The following is a 26,656-nucleotide window of genomic DNA, read 5'->3' as shown; positions in this document are numbered from 1 at the left end:
ATGATGTCATTTATAAGAAATCAAACTATTGCCAAATTTAGAGCAATACTTTAATGATAATAGCCATGAATACCAACAGCAGTCCTTAAAGTGCATAACCTGCAATAAGAAAGAGGGTAACTGGTAACCAAACAGCTCACATAACGATGAACCTTAACATTGGTCCGAAATTTCAATGCTGATAAACTCCTTGGTCTGAAATGCCAATACTGATTACACATTCAGTGAGAGAGGTAGCCAATAATTCACATAATGATGTACCTTAACCTTGGTCTGAAATTGCAATGCTGAAACAACTGTTTCAGTAATTATCTCAGAATACCCATTTCTTTTCACATTTAAGAATTAATATAAAATATCTCCACTATCTTAGTAGAAAAATTAAACATATACAGTAATCATGCAGTGTTTTCACTACAGCGCGAGAACGCGAGAATCTCGCATATTTTTTTCTTTTCTCGCATTAAAAAATGATTACCGCGAGAAATTCACGCATTCTATAAATCAATTTCAAAATTCGCGAATTTCTCGCATTTTGAAAAAAATTTCTCATTGCGCCATTTAGAATGAAATCCGTTACATTTTTCTTCCTGGATCTTTCATTATTTTCAACATCTGCCTCATTATCTAGCTTCCCTATTTACCAGTATTGTTCAGAACCTTTAAGAACAACAGAACACCATCCCTCCGAACCACGAAACCTCTTTCAGAACGCATTTCTCTGCAACCACGTGTTTACCGTAGTTAAGGTTTCTCCATGTAAGACGTTCAAATTTTTTGCCCATTAATGTAAGATGGACAAATACCTTGTAAAGGCAATATCTTCTACTCCGAAACGGACAAATGAAAATGAAACAAACGTGGGTAGAAACGATCAAAACGAAACAAACACTCATTTGAGCAACCTAATGAGAATAGCTGATGAAAAAGTAGATGTAGAACATTTTGCATATGATGATGCAGCAAAAATATTCAATGCTTTAAAAATTAGAAGATGTTATAAATGTATTATAATTAAAGAAATGATTTTTTTTTTCAAGTCTCTTTGTGCTTTTTATTTTTAGAAATCTCACTTAACTTTCTGAAATCTCACCCTGTTTTTGAGAAAGGGTGAGAAATTCTCACCCATTTTTTTTCTGCGATGAAAACACTGTCATGTTTTAGAATATTAATTACATCTTGGATTATGGCTCGCAGACCATGTTATCTCTGTTACCTACAACCAACGTTAAATTCTAAACCACCAATTTATATTAAAATACATAAATGTCACGTTTAATGCATCGTGAAACTTTTTCATGCAAATTTATAGCAGTTGTGAACAAATCAACGAAGAAAAGAAAAAAAATAAAGCCATAAATAGCGGCAAATATATAGAACGAAGAATTCCAATCTTGAAATCCCACACACGGAATCAGACAGCTATTATCCAAAACTCAACCACAATCATGAAGTGAATATAATGCGAAAGTATAGTAATAAAATTAAGATGGCATGATTCGCACAATTTGAGAGGGGAAAGAGAAAGAAAAAAAAAAACTCCACTTAAATACCCAGCCGAGAACTCAAGAGCATTAGACAAGCAAACAGGTTTGGCGGTCCTCGTAATCATCCCAAGTGCTAAACCACTAATCCCATTTTCAAGAGAACTTTTACAATTCGTGACTGGTTCGTCATCTACAGGTGAAAGAAGGTGTGCCCCCGGTATGATTACAAGAAAAAGTCGAGGTATTTTTCTTCTTTTTTTTTTATCATTATTCGCTAAGGTTGTTTTGTAACAGCTGCGAGAATAGGTTCTCATCAAGGATGATTGTGGTTCCACCTTATTCTGGGCCGAAAACGCTTAAAATGCTTCTTTATTTCAATGGCCACAGCAAGATTAGAGATAGATCATTTACCATCCCATAAAGAGGCGGGTTAGAGAATTGTTGCCCCCCTCCACCCTTGGCAGCTTATCTTAATTGCCATTGCCTTTGAAATCAAGGATGGTAATAAGTATTTGCTAACTTTCGAACACAAACGGAGCAGTAGGAAAAGGATTAGTACATGCTATAAGTAGTTTGAACTCCGGCCTGAATGAGAAAGAAAAAAAAAATTATAACCGGTTTCCACTGAATATATGGAATTATTTATAATAGCATAACAAATATTCAAATACTATTTGGTTATTTCAAAGAGGTCACGCAACTACAACAACCACAAGCTAATAAATAACTCCAAAAATAAATTCGATAACTTATATTGGAAATCCAGTTAATTGTTACAAAGGGCAAATAGTAAGAAATTACTAATTTCTGATATAAAAACAAACTAGTTAAAATACCAAACACGCGTATTACATTGTATTGTGTATACCAGCCGTATACAGACCACCAAAGGAACCGATCTGCAAATCTACACATCGGCCAGTTTATTATTCACAAGATACTCTAAACGATTTTCCAGTGTTTTTAAAAAATGTTTTTATGGTGTTTTATAGCACAATATTATGGTACTTTATAAAGCAAATAATAACCAAAATATACTTTTAAAACAATCTTACTCTGGCGATCTTCCAGAGTTTATAAAAATAGTAAGATTCTATGTTGCTTTACAACTCAAGATTAAGGTGCTTTATAGCAGAAGTTTGTGTAATTTTTATTAATCAAATAAACCGCTACCACTTCCACTATTACTGGGAAAAAAATATTTCGCACAAACCTTGAATTTTTAAGGGTTTGCAACTAGATAAATTTAGGATATTATTTTGACAGCTAACTTTGCTCATGACCTTTTAAGTGAAAGAAAATAAACTAACTAAAATTTGTAAAAATACGTGAGACAAATCGTAAGCAATTCGGTGATTTCATACACTAGAATCTCCTTGGCCAAATTTTGTACCATTACTGGATATTGTTAAACATAACGATTTAAAAGCTATGCGTGTTTTAAAAGGTGCGCCTTAACCCATATAAAAATAAAGCAACATTTAAATCATAAAGCAAGAAAAATATAGGGGGAAAAGAAAAAAACCACCTTGACGCAATTAACCACGACTTAGAATTCAAAAACAGAAAACGGAAAATAAGAAAGAAAACTTTTCATACGGATCACTTTTCTCGAGCGCTAATGACAGTGATTTGGATGTAGTGAGCTCTAAGCCAGGCAAAATTAGGCAAACCAAAATAACATCCGTCGTGTCTTCGTGCGGCGTACACCGTTGCACGCCCATTGTTTAGAGTTCTGAAGGGAAGGTGAAGGGGAAGTATAAAAAACGAAATGAATTCAAACCGTCACGAAACCGGGGCTATTAAGTAAAAAGGGAGGCAAGTATATGAACAGAAGAAAAAAAAATTGCAAAAATGGGGGAGGCAGATACATTCAATGAGATAAAGGCTGTTTGCACGTTTCATTTAGTAATAAAAAATTCCCCAATGCGTTAGAAGTGACGGACAACAACCTTTTAGGAAAAGAAAAAATCGTAGTATCCACTTAGCGGCTCGGGTGGTAGATCACGTTCGGGCGACAGCAATCACGCAAGGGCGCTGGGGACACTTTCTCAACACCCTAGGGGTCAAATAGAAATAAAAAACATCTACATGTCATTTTTTTTTTTAAAGTGCATGATATGTAAACTTTCATTACTTCTTTACATATGACAAAATTATATACATCACAATAAAATAGAGAGGGGAAGAAAAAAAATTGCCTTTTATCATGGAGTAAGAAGATAAGTATGATCTTTTAATCTATTTGTACCCATATAATTTTTAATGCAGCTTAAAAAGACAAGGAAATATTCGTAACATTACCCAACAAACATTAGAAGAAAAACAACTTTTTACGGGTTATACCAGATTTGTTGTGAAAAGTCCCATTTCTGATAAAATTGTGAAAACACTTCTCATAATTTTGAGGGGGAAAAAATTTGTATCTGTTTTTGTGCAAAATTACAAAAGCTAGCAGACTTTTAGTGAAAGAGCTGTTCTAAAAAATCTACTCAGTTTTGTGAAAGTAAAATTATCGTTGATTGATGTTCTTTTTTCCATAGTTTGGTGAATTTGTGAAGTTTCTGCTTCAAAAATATGTTTCTTAAAGAATCGCATTTTTGAAAACATGATAGTGAAGACGTCATTGACTCAGTTTTTAAGGCAAAAAATTTTGTGAGGGGTCGATTTTAAGATAAAATATTTAGTGAAATGACTTTTGCAATGACTTTTCGTATGAAAAGTTCATTATCGAACACAAATTTCTCCTAAATTGATTAATGTCCATATTTTTTTTAGTTTCTATCAATGTCTGAAAGCTTGAAAAAGACCAACCTGTTGGGTAAAATTTAAATCCAGTAATGCAAAACATATCCCTAGTAACAATTTTACTTCGGCTCCAGTTGGGCTCAAAATTGGTTCAATATGGGTCCAATAAGAACATGCACCGAAGGACCAATATTGGGATAGCAATATTGTGTAAGATTGGTCCTAGAATGGCCTACATCGGCCCAACTTAGAACCTATATTGGCTAAATAATGGATATAAAATATCAGATGAAATCTGACAATTCCATATAGGACCGATAGTGGTTGTAAGGAGGCTGTAAAATATCGGGTTAATCAAAAAATTCTATATAGGGTCAATATCGGAAAAATAACGGCTTTTTGAACCCTTATTGAGTCAAGATTCATTAATATTGGCCCAATAATGGATCATTTTGCTGCTAGAGATTTTATTGTAATGCGAAAGTATCGCTTTGATGAAGTAAGAGCACATTTGCGTTTGAATGAAGCAGATATATTTTCTTGGCTTAGCTGCACCTTCTTAAAAAATAGTAACTACCCTGTCCCTAAAAAAAACGATCAATCGCACCAATGGGTTAATATGCCATATTTTCCTTTCTTTCTACGTCTGACTGCTACCAAGTACGATAAAAAATGTATTGTTGGCTCATTGCTTTAAGGTTTGTAATTGAACTGCCTAAAATAACGATAATCCGAAAAGTGCATGATATGCATAATTCTGATTCAGTAGCAGCAAAAGTGAGAAATTCAAACAGGAAACATTACCAGGAAGATAATTTGAAACATACACCTACAAAACAGTGGAGGCAAACTAATATGGAGTAAAGAGGTGACAAGCGTTCTACAAGAGAAGTGGGGAGGGATTTTAAAAGGAGAGTACAGATGGGTGGCAGCAGTTAATTAGGTTACCCCCATCGGAAACGAAGTTGAATATCGATTTAGGTGAGAATAGAATGGTACCGGAAGGTTCATGCAAATGAAGCATCAAAATCTTCTGATTATCCGCCTTTTCAATTACCCCCCGGCGATAAAGAGGGTTGAGATGGAATTGAGCAATAAGTTAAAGGTACACAATGACAGTGGACTGAGAAGATTTCCTAATAACGACGATTATAGCAGAACCAGCCCCTCTAACAAATGACAAGCGTGTGATTTAGATTGGATACGATATAAACTATGTAACAGGTTGCGTAGCCAAATTATTCAACAAAAAAATAAGCACTTTTCAAGCACTCAAAAAATATTTTTAAGCACTTTAAAAAAATTTCATAATTAGGCAGGGTTGGGAAGTTTTTGACAATTGACAGTTTTATCTTGTTTTAACCGCCAAGTCCAAAGAAAAAAAAGAAAAAACGAATAAAACCATTTGGCATTGTTTTTGACAATTGTCAAAAATCATGAGATTTAGAATCAAGTAAAACGAATGGCGTTTTCATACGCTACGGACTGACAATACGCCGAAAATAGATTGGGGTTGAATTATATGTGAAAACGTTGAATAGAACAATGTGAAATGCGTCTTTTTGCATAATACGTAGCGAAAATCAACATGGTTAAGGAAAAATCTCATTTTGAAAAAGGGAAAATTAAGCACTTCTTAAAAAACTCAATGAAAAAAAGCACTTTCAAGGGCTTTTTAAAAACAAAAATCGAAAATAAGCACCTTTAACCACTTTTTAAAATCGCTACACACCCTGTGTAAAATATTGAAGCTAGCTTTTGAACGATAAACCTCAATATCTGAAGTCTAAAATTTTGACATATAATATTGAAAAAAATAAATAAAAACGAATAGTCCAACTTGCAAAATTCTCGCAAACGTACAAATTAAAATTGAAGTGAGCTGATGAATAGTAGACTTATAATAAATAGTGAGCTGGTGAATATAGACTGATGAATATGAGACTTATGCAAGAAGCCCAAATGAAGAAATGGTCAACTTAAAAAGAGGCCATTTATGTATATATATAGTTTTCAATTTGGGGCCCTATTATAGAGGTCAAATTAACACTCTTCCAACAAATGATAAGTATTAGATATTGATTGGATAAGGGGCGAACTATATGAAATAATCAAGTGGACTTTAGAACGATAGGTATTAATATCTCGTGTTCGAAAGTAATTTCGCTTTCGGAGTAATTAAATTTTAACGATTTTAAAAATATATATTAAAAGCAGCATTTAAAAATAACTTGCATATAAAATGCAGAAATTTAATTACTTGAAACCCAACTTAAAATTGAGAGAAAATACATAGAAATCTTCGAACTAAAATGAAGGAATAGTTCCTTAACACACATGATCAACTCATTAAGAAAAAGTTGATTTTAAAGATTTACTATTTTATAATCAAGATACATTAACTTATCGTGTTTCCTTGTATCTAAAATATTCTATCAACAATTTTAAGTAAATTGCAGATAATTAAAGCTAAATATGGAGAGAAAAAAAAGTTCGAACCAAACATACCAAGCAAAATTTGTAAAGAAAATCAAATCCACCGTTAAACAATACAAATTTAATCAGCCTAACAAATATTGTCAACTAGTGTAGTCTTGTTCAAAGAAGATTACGCCTTCTATCAGTTACTTCCTCTTCGCTCAAAAAGATAAGAAATATCTATGAACTCCAGCCCTTTTAATTTGTATCTGAATCCAAAGAATGACAGGATGCAGTTTCCCAGGAACAGCACTTCCAATTCCATTTAAGCCAACAGTTCCTATTTGTGGAATTTCGGCGACCATCTTGTAACTTAATGGGCATACATTACATATGAAGCTTTTTTTTTTCCCCCTTCGAATCTTCAAGCGCATGATGTTTTACTAATGAGCCACTGTTTCCGAAACCTTTTGTTGCGTAAGTTCGCCATTTGCGAAATAGATTAATATCCGTGGAGCTTTAATTACGCTTCATTACAAAAGTGCGATTTTCCACAAAAGACAATTTCCGACGCGGAATTATGAAATAATGCAAATTTATGGTAATGCATTCCGATTGAAATAAAAGAGGAGGGGGTGGAAAAATCTTTTTGTTTGTGCTGGCATCGAAAATAGTTACTGCTTCCTGAATAGCTCATTGTCATTTTTACGAAATCAGTCTCTAATCTTCGTTTGGGTTTTTTTTTAAAGCAATAAAACAAGTAATAAAATTTGAATAATTAAAACAATACCTCAGGGAGAATGATAGTAGAGAGATTTCATTGTAAAAAGCATTGTTTAAAATTATATTTTAAATTATCATGTTATAAAACTACCCCTTTTATCAAAGAAACTTTATCGAAGAAAAAAAAATCTTATTTTAACTTGCTGCATGACAGTAATCAATGACCAATTCGCAATAGATCCCGTGTAAAACAAAATTTTAATACACGTCAATATATTTTAAAGAAATTTTTAAGTTGAGTACGATTTTCTTTTCCAGTATACACAATCTTATTTCAAAAATAAGTAAATAAAAATGTGGTCATTGACAGTTGAATCACAAATTATAAGTCTATAAGTTTTAAGTATTTATAATCTGATTCAGAAAATTTTCTCTCGATTCATCTTTTTCTGCCTACTTTTCTTACATCATTCTATCACAATATTAAGAATCACTAACAATAACCGTTCGTTGCCATATCAAAGCGAACTTATACTATGCATCTGAATTTAAACTTTAAAATAATCACCTATAAAAATACACAGACAATAAAAAAAGCTAAAGGAAGTGTCATTGTAAAGAAAAATACTAAATAACACTTCACTTTCAAAAATGAAATAAATAACCTCTAAATTAGATTAAGCATTATTTTACACCCCCCGTATTTCTAAGAACACTGAAAGCTATCGTATTCGGTTTCGACCAAAAAAAATAACCATCGATTGAAATTAAATTATTTACAAGGAGAAAAAAAGGTCATCTGTATCAGCAAGAACAATAACGGTGACACCAATCATCAAATACTACAATCGGATTAAAAAAATAAAAACACACAACCGGCTTAAAAGCTATAAAGAAACATCACTACTCGCAAAGATAAATTTCAACGCTTACGGCATTAATCACCTGTCTGTTGTTCTTTTAGCATATCTTAAAAAGACAAATTGAAAGAAAACGCCTCCCGGGCCTCTGGTACGTGTTTACTTAGCGCAGAACACGCGTGAACGACTGAAAACAAAAAGAAAGTACACGCTCCAAGAAAGTCAACAGCTACACTGTATTAGATCTTTAACCACATCCCGATCAAAATTTGCTGACTAATAGGTTTAAGCTGACAGCCGGATCATTAAACAAGTAGGTTAAGGACTAGCTAAAAAGTGAAAAGTGCGAGTATTTTGAGAAGAGAAAAAAAAAAGGCAGCGAGCTACGATGGAATAATGATATATAAAAATATTAAAAAAAAGAAGAGTAATCCAACCATCTAGAAAACGTTGGATGATTTCTGGATTGCGACTTCCTCGGCTGATTGTATGTCAAGTTGTTTTATGGTGCGTTGAAGATGCTATTCTATTATGTCAGAAGTTTGTTGTTTCTTATCTATGACGGAGCTGAGAGTCCTTTTTAAATGCTGAAAGCGTAGTCAATGCTGCGAGACGTCCGGTGGGCTTTGTTTGCTGATGATTTTGTCTTTTTTTGTATTTTGTTTTATTCCCAAAGCTGAATGGAAGCTTTTAAAAAAGAAACACAATGGTGAGCGTCGTCATCCGGTCCAGAGTGAGAAAAAGGATTACCGAGGACAAGATTCCTGGGAGAATACTTCCTCAACTTTCTGCTCATCATTAATTGTGGTAAATGATTTTAATGCAGGATGAGCGAAAATAAGTCATCCTTTAGCGCCTGAATGAAACTAAACAGTGCAAATCCAAACAGTAAGATCAAGCATGGTTGCGAATAAGCAGCTTTGATTCCAGCAATAGATTTATGAAGAATTAGAATGCAGAGCGCCTTACATTAACAATTTATTCCTGAGGAATATAACATTTCTTTCGATTTGATTTTTGTGGGTGTATCTATCTCATTGAGGAACAAAAAAGCTGTTAGCGCGTTTAGAACCTAACATATAAGATTTTTGATCATTTATTTGTTTCGACTTAGATACATTTTCGATCCATTACCTCCTCTAGCTGATTATATGTCTTGTTTTATGTCCTATTAAATGATATGATGATTGTCCCGTGAAATACAAAGATTTGATAGGTGAGTCAACTGAAGTCACACCACTTGCTTTTTGAAATTTCACTATGAAAGGTGCATTTTATTTTTAATTAGAGTACGATTCGTATAGGAAAACCAACAATTAATTTGGATAATTGTTCTATAAACGTATTTCACTTTCGATTATTTGGTTTTGAACGTATTTGATAGATCTCCATTTCTTACTCGACTAATTGTATGCCAGGTTAATTTGTCCTAAGAAAGTGTTTGATTTTTGATGAAAGTATATGGTGATTTTCTCATGAACATTAAAGATTTGATAGGTCAATAAACTAAAACCACATCACTAGTTTTTTGATAATTTTACTATGAATGAACATTAACTTTTCATTAACCTATGTTTTGATAATTGTCAAATGAACACAGAATTGATATGAAAACTACCAAAAGTCACATTTGATTTCTGATAATTGCCCTATAAACGTATTTGATTTTTGATAATTTAACGTATTTGATAGTTTTTAAATTGTGACTTCGGCTGATTGTATGTCAAGTTGTTTCGCAAAGCATTTACAACGCTATTCTATATATTATTCAGAAATTTGTTAGCCTCTTATCTATGACGAAGTTGCGAATTTTTTCTTTTCTTTTTAAATGCTGCAAGTGTGGTGAATGATGGGAAATGTCTGGTGGCTTTGTTTACTGATGATTTATCTTTATTTGTATTTTGTTTCATTTCCAAAGCAAAATGTAGGTTTAAAAAAAAATAATAAAAACAATGGTGAGAGTCGTCATCCGGTCTGGAGTGAAGAAAACGATTAGAGAGGACAAGATTTCTCTGGAAGAATACTTCCTCAAACTTTCTGTTCATATTAACTGTGGTGAATGATTTGAATGCAGGATGCGCGAAAGCATATCATCAAACAACACCTCTGAAAGGATGTTGATAACACTATAAAACTTCCAAACCGTTTCCCATGAACGTATTCACTTCAAAAGTTATTTCCTACCAGTGCTAATATTATATGATTACTACAAAAAAGGAGATGAAGTGAAAAAAAAATTTAAAAAAAAAAGTTTAGTATGAATAACCTTATTAGTCACTCATTCCGACATTTCTAATTAAAAATTAAAGACCATCTTGCGTTGACAATATTTTTATTATATATTCCTGATTATATAACAGAGTTCCCTCTCAATTTCAGAAAGAAAGAATTCACCGAATAAATTTCAAAGAAAATTGAGACCATATTTTCATCAGAAAACTTTTGATTCTTTTATTTGTTAACAGGTGAAGTATTAGATTTCCCGTGAAAAAAAAAATCATTAAATGAGGATGGAAACATTTCAGTTTCACTATTATGTGAATTTTTACATCAATTGTAATAAATGTTAGAATTATTTAACTCGAATCTCAAAATCTGATTGTGGTTACTGACAATTTTAAGACTGGTTGGTTATTTTCCGGGCATGATGAAGGAATATTCCACGTTTTTGTAAAAAAAAATTATTACTTTCCCTGATTTTTGGAGTTAAAATAGAATTCCCTGACAAATCCAGGTTTAATCTGTTCTCCCTGACTAAGTTGCATACACATATTAACACATATGTGTATGCAATTCTATTTCAGTAGTCCAATGGAAAATCCAGTAGAGTTGGCAGCTATGCTTTCATATAACCAATTTAAATCAATGCTGACACATATGTGCAAACTTCATTTAAAAAAAAAAAAAAAATTTTAAAAATAAAAACTGCATAACTATGAGAACATTCGAAGGATGAAGTGGGTGCTTGTAATTGTCACTGAAACAAGGGAAGAATAAACAATATAATTTGAAACTAGTGATATCTGCCCATAACAACTCTGTCATAACTAGTTAGACTGCAATAACTGTTCATGACAGATTTCTAGACTATAAGCCGTAAAGATTGACGGGCGCTAACAAAGCTGTTAGATTGAAGATTACAGCTAAGAGAAATGATGAAGAACGAGTAATACAGAAGGCGCAATTCCGGTTAATAATACCAGCAGAACTGACGCTCACGCTCCGATGGGTCCCCCGCAGGGGCAGTGGGGCATGACTTTTTGCCACTCCATTAAACGAAGACAGAAAGGAATTGTTATAGTAGGCGAAAGATTAAAAGATTGTCTTTTTTTAATCTATGAAAAGCAGTGCGTAGATTAAATAATTAATAAGTGGGTTCATCAATAAAAAAAAAATTTCTATAGACAATAGAATATTTAGAATAAGACTAGTTATAATAGCTGTAAGGGAATTCGGGCATTTGTTTTTTCATTGGACTACTTTAGCAATTAAAGAATATAGCAGCTTCCTGATGCTGATAACATGAAACAAATCAATATTCTTGTAAAAAAAATTGTTAGATTTTGTGAAAAAGAACTTTTCGGAGTAAGGTAGTAAAAGAAAAAAAAATGTGAAAAATTTTGCAAAAATAAAAATTAGAGATTTCACACGAGTAAGATTTTATTTTGGGAACATTAAACTATATATTATTGGCTCATTTTACCAAACAATTAAATTTCGGATATTTGAAATCTCCATTATTTAGCAGATAACTTATACACCCGACTTGGGTCGACTTACATTTTTTAGCTAAAGTGCAGCTAGCAATACAGTTAAGAGTACAGGTTTTTAGCTTCTAAAATTCACAAAAATGTAACCTAACTTAGTTTCTAGTATGCTTTTCAGTCAAGTACCCCTTGAGTACAATTAATTCAGCCAAGTAGCCCTTGACAAAGTTATATGTCACTATCAAAAGTATGGTGAGCAGAACATTTAAGTACAGGGTCGGTCTGAAGGTAAAAAAAAGAATTAAGACCCGATTTCTGCTTTTTTTTTCTTTCTTTTTTTTTAAGCGTTCTAATAAGTATTTTGGAGCAATTTAATCTTTTCCTCGTATCTTTTCCATTCACAAGATAAGCGAACTCTGCAAAGGGTCTCCATATGAACTCACTTTTCGCCCATCTAAACATATTCAACAATTTAAACCGAAAACAATAAACGCGCCTTTATTATCCTGAAGGAGTATTAATTCTTGCGAAATTAATGTGATTTTAAACTAGAAAAAAATTACAGTTCACAGATTTCGTTTTCGTACAAAGTAAAACAATAACCAATTATGCTTGTTAATACTTCTTCCATAGACCGATTGATTACAGGAAGGTTTGTTTAACCCAACTCAAAAATAAACAGAACATAACTACTATTCAAATATCAAAGCGAAAATAACAATTGGGGTAAGCAAACCCAAATAACCATTTAATGTCTGAGTAAACAAAACTAAATGGATTCCACATCCACTTAAAAGAGAAAAGAAAATGGAAAAAAAAGAAAGCTCTAAGCTGGTATAATTTGGACCATAACTAAATGCGGAGGACAAGTTATAAAAAAGAAAGCCGAACAGAACCAGCTCTCGGGACAAAAGCTCATTCGGTTTGAAATGAGTGAAAATTCAGCGAAATCTTTATTTACGATGCAGAGAGCCGGGTTGTTTTTCAAACAATGCCAATTGACGAGCCACACTCCAAAATGCCCTGAAGCCGAGAAGGGGATATATACAAAGTACCCATTTTTTCAGACATAAACCACTTTTAAAAGAAATAATTTGTTCTGAAAGAACTAATTCCCTGACAGATACAATATTGTCTTAAAAACTGAAAGATTAATAGGAGGTGCATTTGTAGGATTGAAAAAAAAATCTGGCTTAAAGTTTGGCGTTTTTTAGGATTTAATTGGGTTCCTTTTGAGATTTATTCGGCATCCTCAGAAGTGTATTGTCTTTTTTTTTCTTTTTCTTCCCCAAAGCGATTGGGTTTTCATTCCTTAAAGTCTTAGCCTCGCCATTATACCATACCGTATACCATACCATTATTTAAATTTTATTTTGTTAATTTAAAAGCACTTTAGAAATATCATTTGAAAATTGAATGCAACTAAACCAGACTCACAGGTACGAGAAAGTATCATTTAAAATAAATTTTTAGAAATAAATTATTTTCCCATTTCAATGAATTGTGATTTGGTATAACAGTTTCAATTGTATTGTGAATTAGTATTTCAAATTTCTGTGAGAATACTTCAATATATTATTTGAAATTTTTGTTTTCCAAAAGTGCAGCATTTTCCAAAAAGATTAACTAAAAATTTTAAACAGAATAAGAATATAGAAGTAATGGAATACAAATATTTTGATATATAGAGTTTGTATTCTATTCGATTATAAACTGAATAATTAGACCTGAATTGTTAATAACAAAATGTAATTATTAAAAAGCCCACTTGGGATTTTCATGTAGATTTTTTCGAAAAACTCATCCTGGTTTTTCCGGGTTGGGTAAAATCATTAAACCTAAGCATTGAAAATTAAATTAAAAACATAATACCATTATTTTAACTAAATAGTTTTGAATAAGAGAAACGAAGAAATAATCTCCATATTCTTTCAATTAAACAAAGAAATTGAAAAAAATATTTTGAATGGAATGGAATAAATAGGACATGCCTTAAAATAAGACGAACTTCAATAATTAAAGTATCATCGACTCTACGCTTATTAATTATTAACAGATTAAAACCAGTAGCAAGTAATTGAAAAAACAAACATAACCATTACGAAATCATTCCAATAACTTGTATAACTCAGTAAAAAAAAAATGAAAAAGCATAACTTAAAGCTTCCCGATTACGTCACCCTAAGACATGTCTCTTAATAGAATATACGATAAATTTATGCTGTCTTAATACAGCGAAGCGAAAATAATCAAATAATCGAAGGAGGCCCACCGGCATTAACTTCAACCGCGGAGAGAGAAAATAAATAAGAGAGTCAAGAGACCATTAAAACTTTGTCTCGCTAAATGGCAACGGTCCGTAGCCGCAAAAATAACGCTTGAAGGTCAACGATTTGTCGTCAAATAATCAATTTTATTCTGACAAAAAAATCGCTGTTTTTCTTCCTCAGGAAATTGTTCTTTGGCAAATAATTTCCAAATAAAATAAAGTTTAGACAATAACATTATTGTTTGAATTGCGATAAGGAAAGTACATGTTTGTTTAATAGACATTTTGTACTCAATGCCGTATCGCTGTGAATTTTAGCAAGATTATCACACACTCAATTTATCAAATGCACACTTATTTCAGGAAAAAGGACTGTTACACAAACCATTAATTCAAACGTATAGTAAGAAGATTTTATTTATGACAGTATTGTTATTTCCATCATGCGAGAGCTATAAACTAATCTTAATCATAAATTAGACATCTGATTCTAGCATAAAGAACGTAACCCAATACAACTAATAATACAATTTACACTTTTGCAGCAGTTCATATTCGCTGTAGTTCAATAAAAATAATGGAATTTTCAGATTTAGATAAGCAAAATTTGCTTAAGACTTAATCATCCATTCATATGCATATGCATCTTTAGTGATACTGTTGTCGCATTGTTTTTATTTTTTTAAATGCAAAAATAAAAAATTTAAGTTTGGGAATGGGAATTTCAAGTTTGAAATTAAGTTCAGGGGGGGGGGAATTTTCTTGGAGTTTCAAAGAACAAAAGTCTAACTACAGAAGAAAATTTCAAGGACAAAATAAATAATATATATAGATATAAATGAATGAATAAATACAACAATACAAAAAACTTAACTTAAAAACATAGCAGTTAAGAGTAATTAAAAAAATTCTCAGTTTGAGCATTTTCTAGCCTGAAATTAAAAAGGAACATAAATAGAAATGCAAAACAATGCACAGGAGCATTGTTTAAAATAACAATACCAACAATTAAAGACAAATCTCAAATAAGTATTATAAAAGATTGAGTAAAATACTTGTATCTATTGATTGTAACTGCATTTAAAAAAAAAAATTCTTAGAAAAATAAAACATTTACAAAATTATCCAAAATAAACCGCCATTTTGAGCAACCATGCAAGGTAAACTGTTAATTGTTCTATTTACAAAAATAATAAAAAGATAACTCGCGTAGTAGGCATCAGTAAGGATAGACCTTTATCTATCACAACTGAAAAAGATTTACTCTACTTCAAGATCATTTCCTTCTTCCTACATAAATAAAACCTACATCATATACTAATCATTGGCAAACAAACAGAAATTGATACCAAATGAAATAAAACCGACGATGAATATTAAACATAACTTGGATCATTTCCAAATTCTAATCATATCTGAATTCCAAGTAGTTTCAACGAGACCCATACATAATTAATCTTTAAATATATTATGACTGTATTTAAAATAACTAACGCCACACAGGGAGAATCATTCCAAAACGATGGATGATAACAGATCGTTTTCAAGATGGACTGATGCCAGTTGGCAAAGATGAAAAACATAGACCGGAAATCTCGCGCCAAACGTTACACTATTTGTTTTAGGAAAGTGGCATAGAGAAACCGATGACACATGCTTCTTTCTATGAGAAATAGACATTTGATATGCTTCAATAGACATAGCCGACCAACGTAATTTAGGAAATGGCATTTGAATAATTTATTTTCAGTCAGCAACAGTTCTAATGTTAGCCATAATAAAATAAGTCGTCGCAGACGATCTATCAGTTGGAAATTATGAAAATGAAAAATTCTACTTTAGATGTAAAGTATTTGTAAAATCGTTTGCGTTAATATAGATAAAACATCACATATTTATTATTTAGTTTAATTAATATAATCTGAATAATAATTAACTAAATTATTACTTACTATTATACATTTTCATAAAATATTAACTATTTAATTTTTCTAGAAAATGAAAAGCTAATATTATTAAAAAAAATAGTATAGGAGGATCGTCGTCTGTTAAAGTTGAAATTTAAACTATGATTTCTAAAAATTCCAGAAAGGTACTCAGGAACACTAAAAACTATCTTTAAAGGAGTAAGTTAAAATAAGTTGAGGGGATAGAGATAGGATTTATTTTAACTTTATCTGTTTTGTGTAGCTAATAAAAGTAAACCTAAGTTTTTATTCCTTGTAGAGAAAAGTTTTTAGAGAACTTAGAAGTGAATTAGTAGAGAATGTGGCATAGAGAAACGGATGACACGTGCTTCTTTTCTATGAAAAATAAAAGTTTGATATGCTTTAATTTTAGCAGGCAACAGTTCTAATGTTAGCCATAACAAAATAAATAGTTGCAGACGATGCATCAGTTGAAAATTAAGAAAACTAAAAACTCCAGGATTGATTTAAAGTATATACACAGATTAATATACAGAATAAATTAATATTTTTTCAATCATTGAAGATAATAGTTTTTAGACAAATTAATCACAATAGTAGTTGATTGCTTTTTTTTTAAAGTAAAGTTTATTGTTGATGCCAAGTTAAATTATAACGCATTATTTTAAAAATTGTTTGCAAATCTAAAATAATCAAAAAGACCACTTATCCCGAATACTTTTTAAAGTGGTAAGAAACTTCTGGAAACATACGTATGGAAAAAAAGTCTTTGGTGCATATCGTCAAGATATTATCTTTAGAAGTTGTTGCAAGCAATCCAGCAAAAAAAAAAGAAAAAAAAAGAAGAAAAAAATTAGCTTTAAAAAAATCCTTAGAAAGATACGAAGCCTCTGACAGGTGTAAGCAAACACATTGAAATAGAGGAAGTGGCGACTTGATTTCTAATTAATCACATTTAGAAGCTGGATTATCGCCAAACTAAAATGGCGTGTGATTTATAATAATCATCGCCTCTCTAATGTACTTTTCCTAGGATCCCCCCAAAGAGGAAACACACAATAGGAAATGTTACGTCACTTCTTTGGGAGAACGCCAAACCAAAGGTAGAGTCATTATCCTAACAACCCAACAAACATGTAGTTCGATTCTCTCACCCCTTCCCTTTTACCTTTCATCGACATAGCTTGCATGTGAGTTTTAAAATACCCTTAAAAATAGAAAAGGATAATTATACAGTAATATTATAAAAATGACCCGTAACAAAACAATTATTTTCTTAAAGAACAAATAAAAATTTGATAGGCACAATATAAAACCAGTTGTTGCAAAGCTTTTTTTTTTCACCGACTGAAAATGTAAAGTTTAATATTCGCAGTAATCATAATAAGATTGCAAGTGAGTAAAATCACTTCGATTTAAACTATATGCTGCATACGGTTATTGCAATGCAACTATTAGTTTTTCCGTTATAATTAAAGAACATTACGAAAACAAACTTCTTTAGTAATAAACTTATAAAACTTGTTTAGAGTTGGGTATTGAATCAGTGATTCGAACAAATAACTCATATTCAAACAATGAACTGATTAAATTCAGTGCTTCTGATCAATATGAGTGTGATTTGAATCACTTGACTCGATTTAAAATAAATCACTTGATTTAGGTCACTCAACTTGAATCCCGATTTCATAACTTGATGGAATCACTCAATTTCGTCGAAGCAGATTTAAATAATTAATCATGCTAGCTCAAATTTAAAAATATTTTTTTACAAAATAATATTAATTATTTGCATAAAAATGAAGAAAGCAATGGAGCAACTTTAATGATTATATGGATTATTGTTGGAATCAAATTTGAAGCACCGATTCGTTTCACTTCAGTGAACTGATTCGAATCGCATTAAAATGTTTCTTTTTGCCTAACCCTACTTTGACTTGGAATCCTTAAACAAATACATGCGTTAAAAGAAAAAAAGAACGGTTCGAGCAGTGAAATAATTCGAATCGCACTAATGCTTCGTTTCGCCAAACTCTAGGACAGCTCTAACGTTAACAAAATAGATACAATTAAAACATATCATATTGTGATTATTAATTTTTAAAAATACGCAAGTGCAAGCCCAAAATTCATGTAATTCATCGTAAATGGAATTGATGAGCATATTAACCAACTTATGACATTCAAAATTTGCATCCATAAATCTCCTAAATACAACCTTGAACTTAAAAAAGGGTACAAGATTAAAAAATGATTTCATTTCGAGGCAAAGGAAAGCATGAGCAATTTATTTTAACCCTCAATACTACTTTTTTCCCTCCATAATCGTTATCACAGAGAATAAAAACCTCACAAATTCAAAACGACAGGGCTGGTGAAAAGCAATGCTGTTGCTTTTTACCGTGACAAATGCTTTCATTTGCAAAGGAGAAGTCTATTGGCTGACGTGATCGGAAAACTTAAGTAGAAAAAGAAGAAGAAAAAAATTACCGCCACTTTCCTTGTAAATTCCCGCCCTTGGCGAAACACTGATTGAATCATTTTTAAAACATTCTCATCGACAAGTACAATAAGGCTTTCATTAGGACAGGAGATCAGGGGAAGGGGGAGATTAGTAGAAATTAAAAACAGTTCAAAAAGATAAATAATATAGAGCAGACGATTGTTACAGTCTGATAATTTATCGATTAAAAATAAAATCGATTGAAGAATAAAATCGATTAATAAATTATGTTATGGAATAACTATGACATTATTTAGCCAGCTGTGTGGAATTTGATGATTTCGCACAAGAACAAAAAAAAAGGTTATAATAATTAAATTATAAAGAAGAACAGTAATCACATTCTTAAACAAAGCTGCTGTGATCAGTAATTGCTTTATAGTTAGCAATAACGAATACTAATTTTTAGAAAAAAAATTTGGTAGTTTCCTAAATGTACGCATAACATATTTATCTAGTAATTATTTTTCAATTAATAATTTTGGGGAAGGGTATAAATGAACTTTTTAAGAATATTTTAACCAATTTCGTTGCATTTGCAAATATAATTATCTTAATAGTAATGTGTAATCTCCAATAGCGTATTGTTCGACAATATTTTCTTAACATCACATATAGTTGGATACTATTATACATTTAATACAAAAGATTCTCTAACTGCGAACATTAATAAATTTTAAATTCACCAATTAGAAAACGAGTCAGATATAGACATCAATGAAAAAGGGTATTCAATAGTGCAATCCTAAATTTTCTTTCAAAGGCAGTTTTGCTGAACCCAGTATTACTTAAACTTTCTCACATAATATTGCTTTAACAACACAATGCTCTGCTAAAATCATAATTTGGCTTTAAAGCCTCTATTAACTAAAATGACAACGGCTTTGTCAGCTAACTTCTATGTTTAAGACATCCTTTATTACATGATTAACATTTAAAAAAATGTTTAAAGGTTCGTTTACACAGAGTATTAGAAAATAACAGAATTTATGTTAGATAAATTTATTTCAATCTTAATAGCAAAATAATTATCACGACTATAGACTACATTTCATGGGATAGTAGCTAATCATAAAAAAACTCACATAATATTTTAAAATATAACTCAGCACAATGTGCTTTAAGACATAAATATATAAGAAAAATTTTTATAAAAATAAAAGTCTAATGTTAATCTATATGTAATTAAAATGCACTAAAATCAAAGTACATTACGCTTAACAACCAGCAATTTTACCTCCATTTTCAGTTAAGTTGTCTAAACTGCACACATTTAAATGAAGTAACTACAATTCGAATTGTCAACAAAAAAAAAAGAAAAATCGAAAAATAACCACCTTTTAAGCATCGGAAATCGGTTTTAAAAATAATGTATATATGTTGAAGTTCTAATATCAAATTCCGATATTTAAAACAAATTACATTTTCAGTTTTGCACTTACTGTTTACATACCGGTGTAAAAAACTATCATTAATAAAATCAGCAGATCAAAAACAAATTTCGTAATATAACATAATAAGAGATATAAAAACTTTTAACATATCCATAACTTAATATTTTCAAAGCTACAAAACTTCACGATAGCAAATTAACTAAAATACAACAATTAAAAGCCGATTAAACTCAGTGTTCACTAATCGATTCAATTTGTAAACGATCCCCTATCAACTTTTAAGTTTTTGCTAAGCAAACATTAGAGCGGCTCTCTAAGCCAGCCGTTAAAACACCGGTATCAAACAGTTTCTCTTACAGCAGATGATAAACAAAACAAACGATAACTTCTTTCAGAAGCAATTTCGTAACAGCAAGATAAATAATTGAACAAATTACGCATTTTAAAATATGCACCATATTTAAAAAAAGAAATAAAAAGAAAATACTCACAGGATGGCGGGCCGGATACATGATCTATGTCATAAATTGTCTTCAAACCACGTAAATACAATAATAATACACTAGGCCTAGCTCCTTTGTTTAGTTGATTATGGCAACAACAGCGCCATTTGGTGGGAGGTAAACAAATTAACAGATCCAACACAATATCCGGCGATTAAAATTCCAAGCGTTTTGAAAACTGGTGCCACAGGAGTTGAAAAAAAGCACAGAAATATTCTAAAAAATGCTAGGCCTAACCATTTTTACAGCTTTGTATATCCATTGTAGAGTAGCACAGCACAATCGAATACTTTCCAAAGGGACAGGAACGAACACAACACACAAAAACCTACTTGTTCTGTGCGAAGATGGTTCCAACAACACAGCAGCGAACCAAGCAGACACACAACACACAACCCGTACCCGCGGTTTGACAAGAGCGATTGCGGATATGCTCTCACGCTCAGATTGGCTTAATCAACAAACATGACTGTTCCCAGGCGTTGCCCCAACCGTCCCACGTGGTACGACAGCTTACACTGAGACCCCGCCGCCAATCGACAAGACACTGAAGCTGAAGCCCCGCCTTTTGTAGGAGGAGTTACGATGGAAGAGCAGTTTGACAGCTGGTCGTCAAAAGCGCGTGGTACACTCCAGCTTGTCCTTGCGCTGTTAATGCGATTCACGAAGCAGCCAGCCGGGCGATCATCTCGCTCCCAAAGCAAGATAATTATACAGAGTTTGATGTTACTTTGGATGGGCACTTGTGCGTGTCGTGTTGATGTTGAACAAATGTTCAGTGGAACCTTTTCAAAACCATAGACCGGTTTTCTTAGCCACCTTTTATTATAATAAAACGTGGGCGCTTTAATTTTCGATGGAAGCAAGCGCGGATGGGCGAAAAATGTTTGGCCGAATTTCGGCGGCTAATCAAAACAAACAGCATCCCGTGTCTAATTAGTGGTCTCCGCGGGTATTTTAATGGGTCGCCCTTAGCACCGTGGTTCAATGAAGAAAGGGCGTACACATTAACTTACAATTTAAAAAGGTAGCCATATGTCATCTATAGTTTAAAAATATGAACACTTAACTTTTTTTCTTTCTTTTTTTTTACTCTCTGGTTTAAATGAATTCTATCGATGAAAAATACCTGATATTTTGACACTCCTATAGATTTAAATGCTCAACATCACTAAATGTTGCTTATATATATATATATATATATATATATATATATATATATATATATATATATATATATATATATATATATATATATATATATATATATATATATATATATATATATATATATATATATTCTTTTTTTTTTTTTTTTTTTTTTAAATTTTAATTTTTTTTAAGGGGCAGATATGGTGGGGTGAGGGATAAAAAAAAATACGTTTCCTTTAAAACATGTAAAAAAATATATATATTTATCTTTTTTGCCATTTTATGAGCTAATTAAAAATATTACGAAAACTCTTTTTTAATTACATTAAACATTGAAATATTTTCAATTTTACATGCAGGGCTGAGTATTAACAAGAATCTTAAAATTTAAGAGTATTTTAACATTATATATATATATATATATAAAAATATTTCAATATTTTTTAATATATAAATATATATATATATATAAAAATAATTGAAATTAAAAAAAAAAATTGAGTATAAATTTCGAAGAAAGGTAAATGAATTTGACGTTTTCGTACGTTATTATTAATTGCATTCATGATATTTTTTTATTAACTCATTTAGTCATACAGTCGTTTTATTTTTATTCCATAATGGTTTTTTCTTTAAGGGGCCATTCAAATATTATGTAAACGCCTAACTGAGGGAGAGGATTTACTTGTTTTTGTTAACAAAGAGGGTCAGCAAGGCTTATGTAAGACATTAAAGACTTTTTTTTTTTTTTTTTAATTTTTTTTTTTTAAATGCTACAAAAAATTATCCCGGGAAAGATTTCAAATTTAAAATCAAAAATGAACTTGAGGAAAGAAAAAATTTGAAAAGAATTTTTTTTTAGAATTTTCAGAAATTTAAATTTCTAACTGCAAAAGGAAAATGCAAAAGATTCCTAAAAAATATTCTAGTACTTGAAATTTTATAAATGTGTTCAAACATTAATTTTGTTACAGCCAAGGAGAAAATCCAAACTCGATAGTTCGATTCTGTAGATAAGGACTTCTTCGTTCTGGACTGCAGTTGAAAACAGGCCAGGGATGGAAGGAAATCGTCGAGAACCATTCGGCTGCCCAGTGCGCACCCTCTCCTGTCCCATCAATGATGATGATGATGAAAGTTGCATCATTTATTTAAATTTAATCCTAAAATTAGATAATACAGGCAAAGTTGAAGTAAAAAATTCGGGAGAGGGGGTGGCGACTTACTTACTCACTTGTGATTTGCTCATTTTCTCTAAAAAGGGGGAAAGAAGAACTCAATATTTCTCTATTGATTAAATGCATCTTTCCATGATTGACAAGTGCCATTAACATTCTTTTATTTAATGAAGAATAAATACGAATATACGTCTTTGCTTATAATTACTAGATGAAGTGATTTTAATATTAGTAATAATTTAAATTAAATATTATTTTAATATTAATTATAATCGTACAAAAGTAAACTATAATATGGTACCAACACTATTATTTTAAACTGTAATGTATCAACAATTCAAATGAACAATATCAACTATCCGTTTCTTTTCAGGGCTGCTAGGGGGTGCTGCAACCCTTTATTAGGATACAAACTTAAAGAAAAGCTCTTTTGGCATCGACTTTTCGGTTACTTTATTCAATAATCTGTTAACTGTAATAATTATTGAGAAAACGAAGAAAAAATTTAAATTTAAATTTAGGATTAAAATTAAGTTAGAAAGTATATAATGACATATTTAGACTTTTTTCAGAATTTTGATTTATTCCATATCAAAAATCTTTTTCTTTCGCCGCTACACGAAAACAAATTGTTCGTGAACTCAGTTTTAAATTTCATTCAAAAATTATTCAAACTGAAATTAAACAAACCTGCTTTAAAAAGAAACCTAAATAAATATTATTTCACGCATTCAGCTATAATTTCAGAACAGAAAAGTTCTAACTCGCTGTCTAAAATAGACATGCCTGGCTTAAAAGCTCTTACAAATAATATAACTCTTTAATGACAATCTTTGATCACGATTTGTTTTGACAGCAGTAGCTGCAGGCATGACATGATGTAATTAAACTTATCTCCATAATACAGCATTTATACGTGGCACTCAAACACTGAATCAATTCAGGAAGAACACACTCATAAAGGTTATTATTTTAATAACCTTTCTGGAACATTTTATTCAAAATGCGTGTTGTAGGTGTAGTAGTAAAAATTTGAAATTATCAACTCTGATCAAAGCTGTCTCTGGGTAGCAAAGGTTCTGAAAGGTTTTTTAAATTAAAAAAATAAGTAAATAATAAATAAATAAATAAAAAATTACAAACATTCGAAGTTCATTTTTTTTTAAAGTTCAAAGTATTTTTTACAGTGCACACAATATTTAATAAAAAAAATAGCTATTCAAAACATTCTTATAAAAAAATAAATAAAAGCATCCACCCATGAGTGGTGCCATTTTTTTCCAATATTTTTGATTCGATTTTCACAGAGTAAAAAAGTTGTCCATCATCCCCTTAATCCCTTTTGTCACGTGTGACGCAATATTACGTAAACACATATAATTAGTGCAGAAACAAAATACGCATTATAGATCATATTTCAAATTTTATTTTTAAATTTCAACTACACTTTTCATTTTATTTCATTTTATAATCGGCGTTGAGCAAGCGACCCAGCTCTGAGTTTAACACTATCAATGATCAACTCGGTAACCTCGTAATTTTGAACGCAACCCAGAAGACAAGGGGACACCTGGATCAAGGAATGAGACAAACTAGCCTTAGTAGAAGTCTTTTTAATGGAACTATCCCACATTTGCGTGACATATAGAGAAAACCTCTCATAGTTAGCGTAACGGCAGGGGGATATTTTACGTCGGCACTGGAGTTGATGCGAGACGGAAGCCAAATTTGTGTCGATGATCCACCGCTGATATTCGAACCTGTGTCGCCTCATTGGAAAGCGAACCCTCAATCCCCTGAGCCACAGTGGCACAAACTACGTTCTTCAATAGCATTTGTGAGTATGACAATAATAATGATTAGATAAGCACTTATGCCTCTCTATATTAAAAAATTGCAAGTGCCGCCGCTGTTTTGGGTGTTCAAGCAGACGTTACATTTTGTCTATTTGCGTAAAAACCATGACAATTAGAAACTTGAAATTTAAGTGGATTGTAGAAAAATGTACAGGGAGTGCGGTAAGGAGAAAAATGGAAATCAGTAATAAGTTCGAAAATTAATAGCTAGAAATTCAACTACAAAGCTGCTAAGAAAGCCATACTTGTTTTAAAAAAAAGTTTTCACAAAGGTTTTTTTCGACATTCCAATTTATTTGAGATTTATTGTAATTTTAAGTGCTTCTTTCGTGAATTTGTTCTCACATTCTTTTTCATTTCTTACGTTGCATTTTGTTGAGTTACCAGCTAAAGCGCTGTCCACGTTGTAAGACCGAGGTCAAAATTACGTGGCATTCCAGGCTGTTCTTCGATGGCTCCGTTGTAATATGAAATGATGCTTTTTTGAGAATAATATGGTATCTTTACAACTGCTGTGAGTTTGCAACTGTTACTCATGACTGTTAGGTCAAGTGCAGCCTGTTAGCGCTTATTTTGAAAATGGTCCAAAACGTCAATATGGAGAGAACCCACAGTATTTGTGAAAAAGAAAAACGTTTGTGGCCTAATTTTTTAATATTTAACAACTTACTCCATTGCTGCATTACCTGGGCTCATAAAAATATGCAAAAACTGAGAATAAAGCAGTGATTTTGATAATTTTTATCTTGGTGGAAAAAGTTCGCTAAATTGGTCACTTTTAAAAAAGTTAAATAACTTTTAAAATATTTAAATTATTTGTCTGTTTTAAAGCCCAGATAATTCTTCCCGTCAAGATTAAAGTATAGCTTAAAATCATCGCATCGCTTCAAGTGTAAGGCACTTAAGCAATGGCTTTTTTACTTTCCTTGGCGACAGAACTTCGAAAAACAGCATTAAAAAATAGAGCCCTGAAAAACGTAGCTGGGTGCTGTATGTGTGCGCGCAAAAACTGTAAAATTTAAAAAATTGAAATTGCTATGCGTTGCAGAAGACTGTACAGGAAGTACTACGGAAATAAAAATTTAACATTCAGCAATTCGTTCAAGAATAATTGACCGCTAAACCATGTTTGGTCCATTTGTAACGAGTTGAAATAAAACTCGTTGAAAAAGAGCCATTTTTATTTGAGAGCTTTGAGCGAATTTCGTTCCGAAATTCCAATTTATTCGAAAGTTATTTCAAATTTAAGAGCTTTTTCATTTTTTTTTTTTTTTGCTTTTAAGTATTAACTATTTATGCATTTTTGTAGAAAATTTATTTTTTCCTCACGAGATCTTCATTTTATAAGCTCGAACTCGAGTAGATATCAGTCAAAAGGAGTAAGGGACTACATATTGTCAGATGTAAATTATAAAAAATTAAAAAAAAAAGAAAGAAAAAAAGAAACTTAATAAAAAGTGCTAAAAACCATTCCTTAATTTTCTATCCGTTCCTATTGAATTGTTTTTAAGTTTTGCCAACGTGTAAAAATATTCCTCATTTTGAATCACACAATCTGTATTCCTTAGGGTAAATTTTTCCTTTCTAGTACAGAACATTATATTCAAATTTAGGTAATCGTCTATTTCGTTACGATTAACAAACTGTCAAAATGTTCTTACATAAAGCTATCATAATTGTATATTTTGGATACAAAATGTTCTGTGTTTTTGTGGAAAATAATGCGTTATATTAACTCTGACGGAGTATCTTAGTTGCTGGAAAAGATGGAAAGAATATGAAACAAACAATATAAAATATTTAGTCTGTTGCTTTTAAATATTTTTATTTCTACCAAACTGTTAGAGACATCACACCCCAAAAAGTGGTTTAAAATATGTTCGGTCATAAGTACTACACAACAATGATTACTGTATTCTCCGCAAACTAA

The 26,656-nt window shown here is 31.3% G+C and overlaps 1 protein-coding gene across 13 annotated transcripts in view; it reads right to left on the bottom strand.

Annotated features, from left to right (window-relative positions):
- LOC107445501 (transducin-like enhancer protein 4) overlaps positions 1–26,656 on the bottom strand; it is a 171,298-nt gene that overhangs the window by 105,896 nt on the left and 38,746 nt on the right. For 2 of the 13 annotated variants that reach the window (XM_016059906.4, XM_071183078.2), the window contains exon 1: positions 20,529–21,320. The exons of 5 other annotated variants lie outside the window; for them this stretch is intronic. In XM_016059906.4, the coding sequence (XP_015915392.1) occupies positions 20,529–20,549 (21 nt within the window). In that variant the 5' untranslated portion in view covers positions 20,550–21,320. Of the gene's footprint in view, positions 1–20,528; positions 21,321–26,656 lie in introns of those variants that run through there. 6 more of the 13 variants (XM_016059913.4, XM_071183079.2, XM_016059939.4 and 3 more) reach the window with 3 other exon arrangements.

This window comes from Parasteatoda tepidariorum, chromosome 7 (genome assembly GCF_982258835.1).
Source record: "Parasteatoda tepidariorum strain Cologne lab strain chromosome 7, Ptep-v5.0, whole genome shotgun sequence".
Taxonomy (NCBI): domain Eukaryota; kingdom Metazoa; phylum Arthropoda; class Arachnida; order Araneae; family Theridiidae; genus Parasteatoda; species Parasteatoda tepidariorum.
Note: the sequence above shows the minus strand (reverse complement) of the source record. Positions and strands in the feature narration are given on the sequence as shown.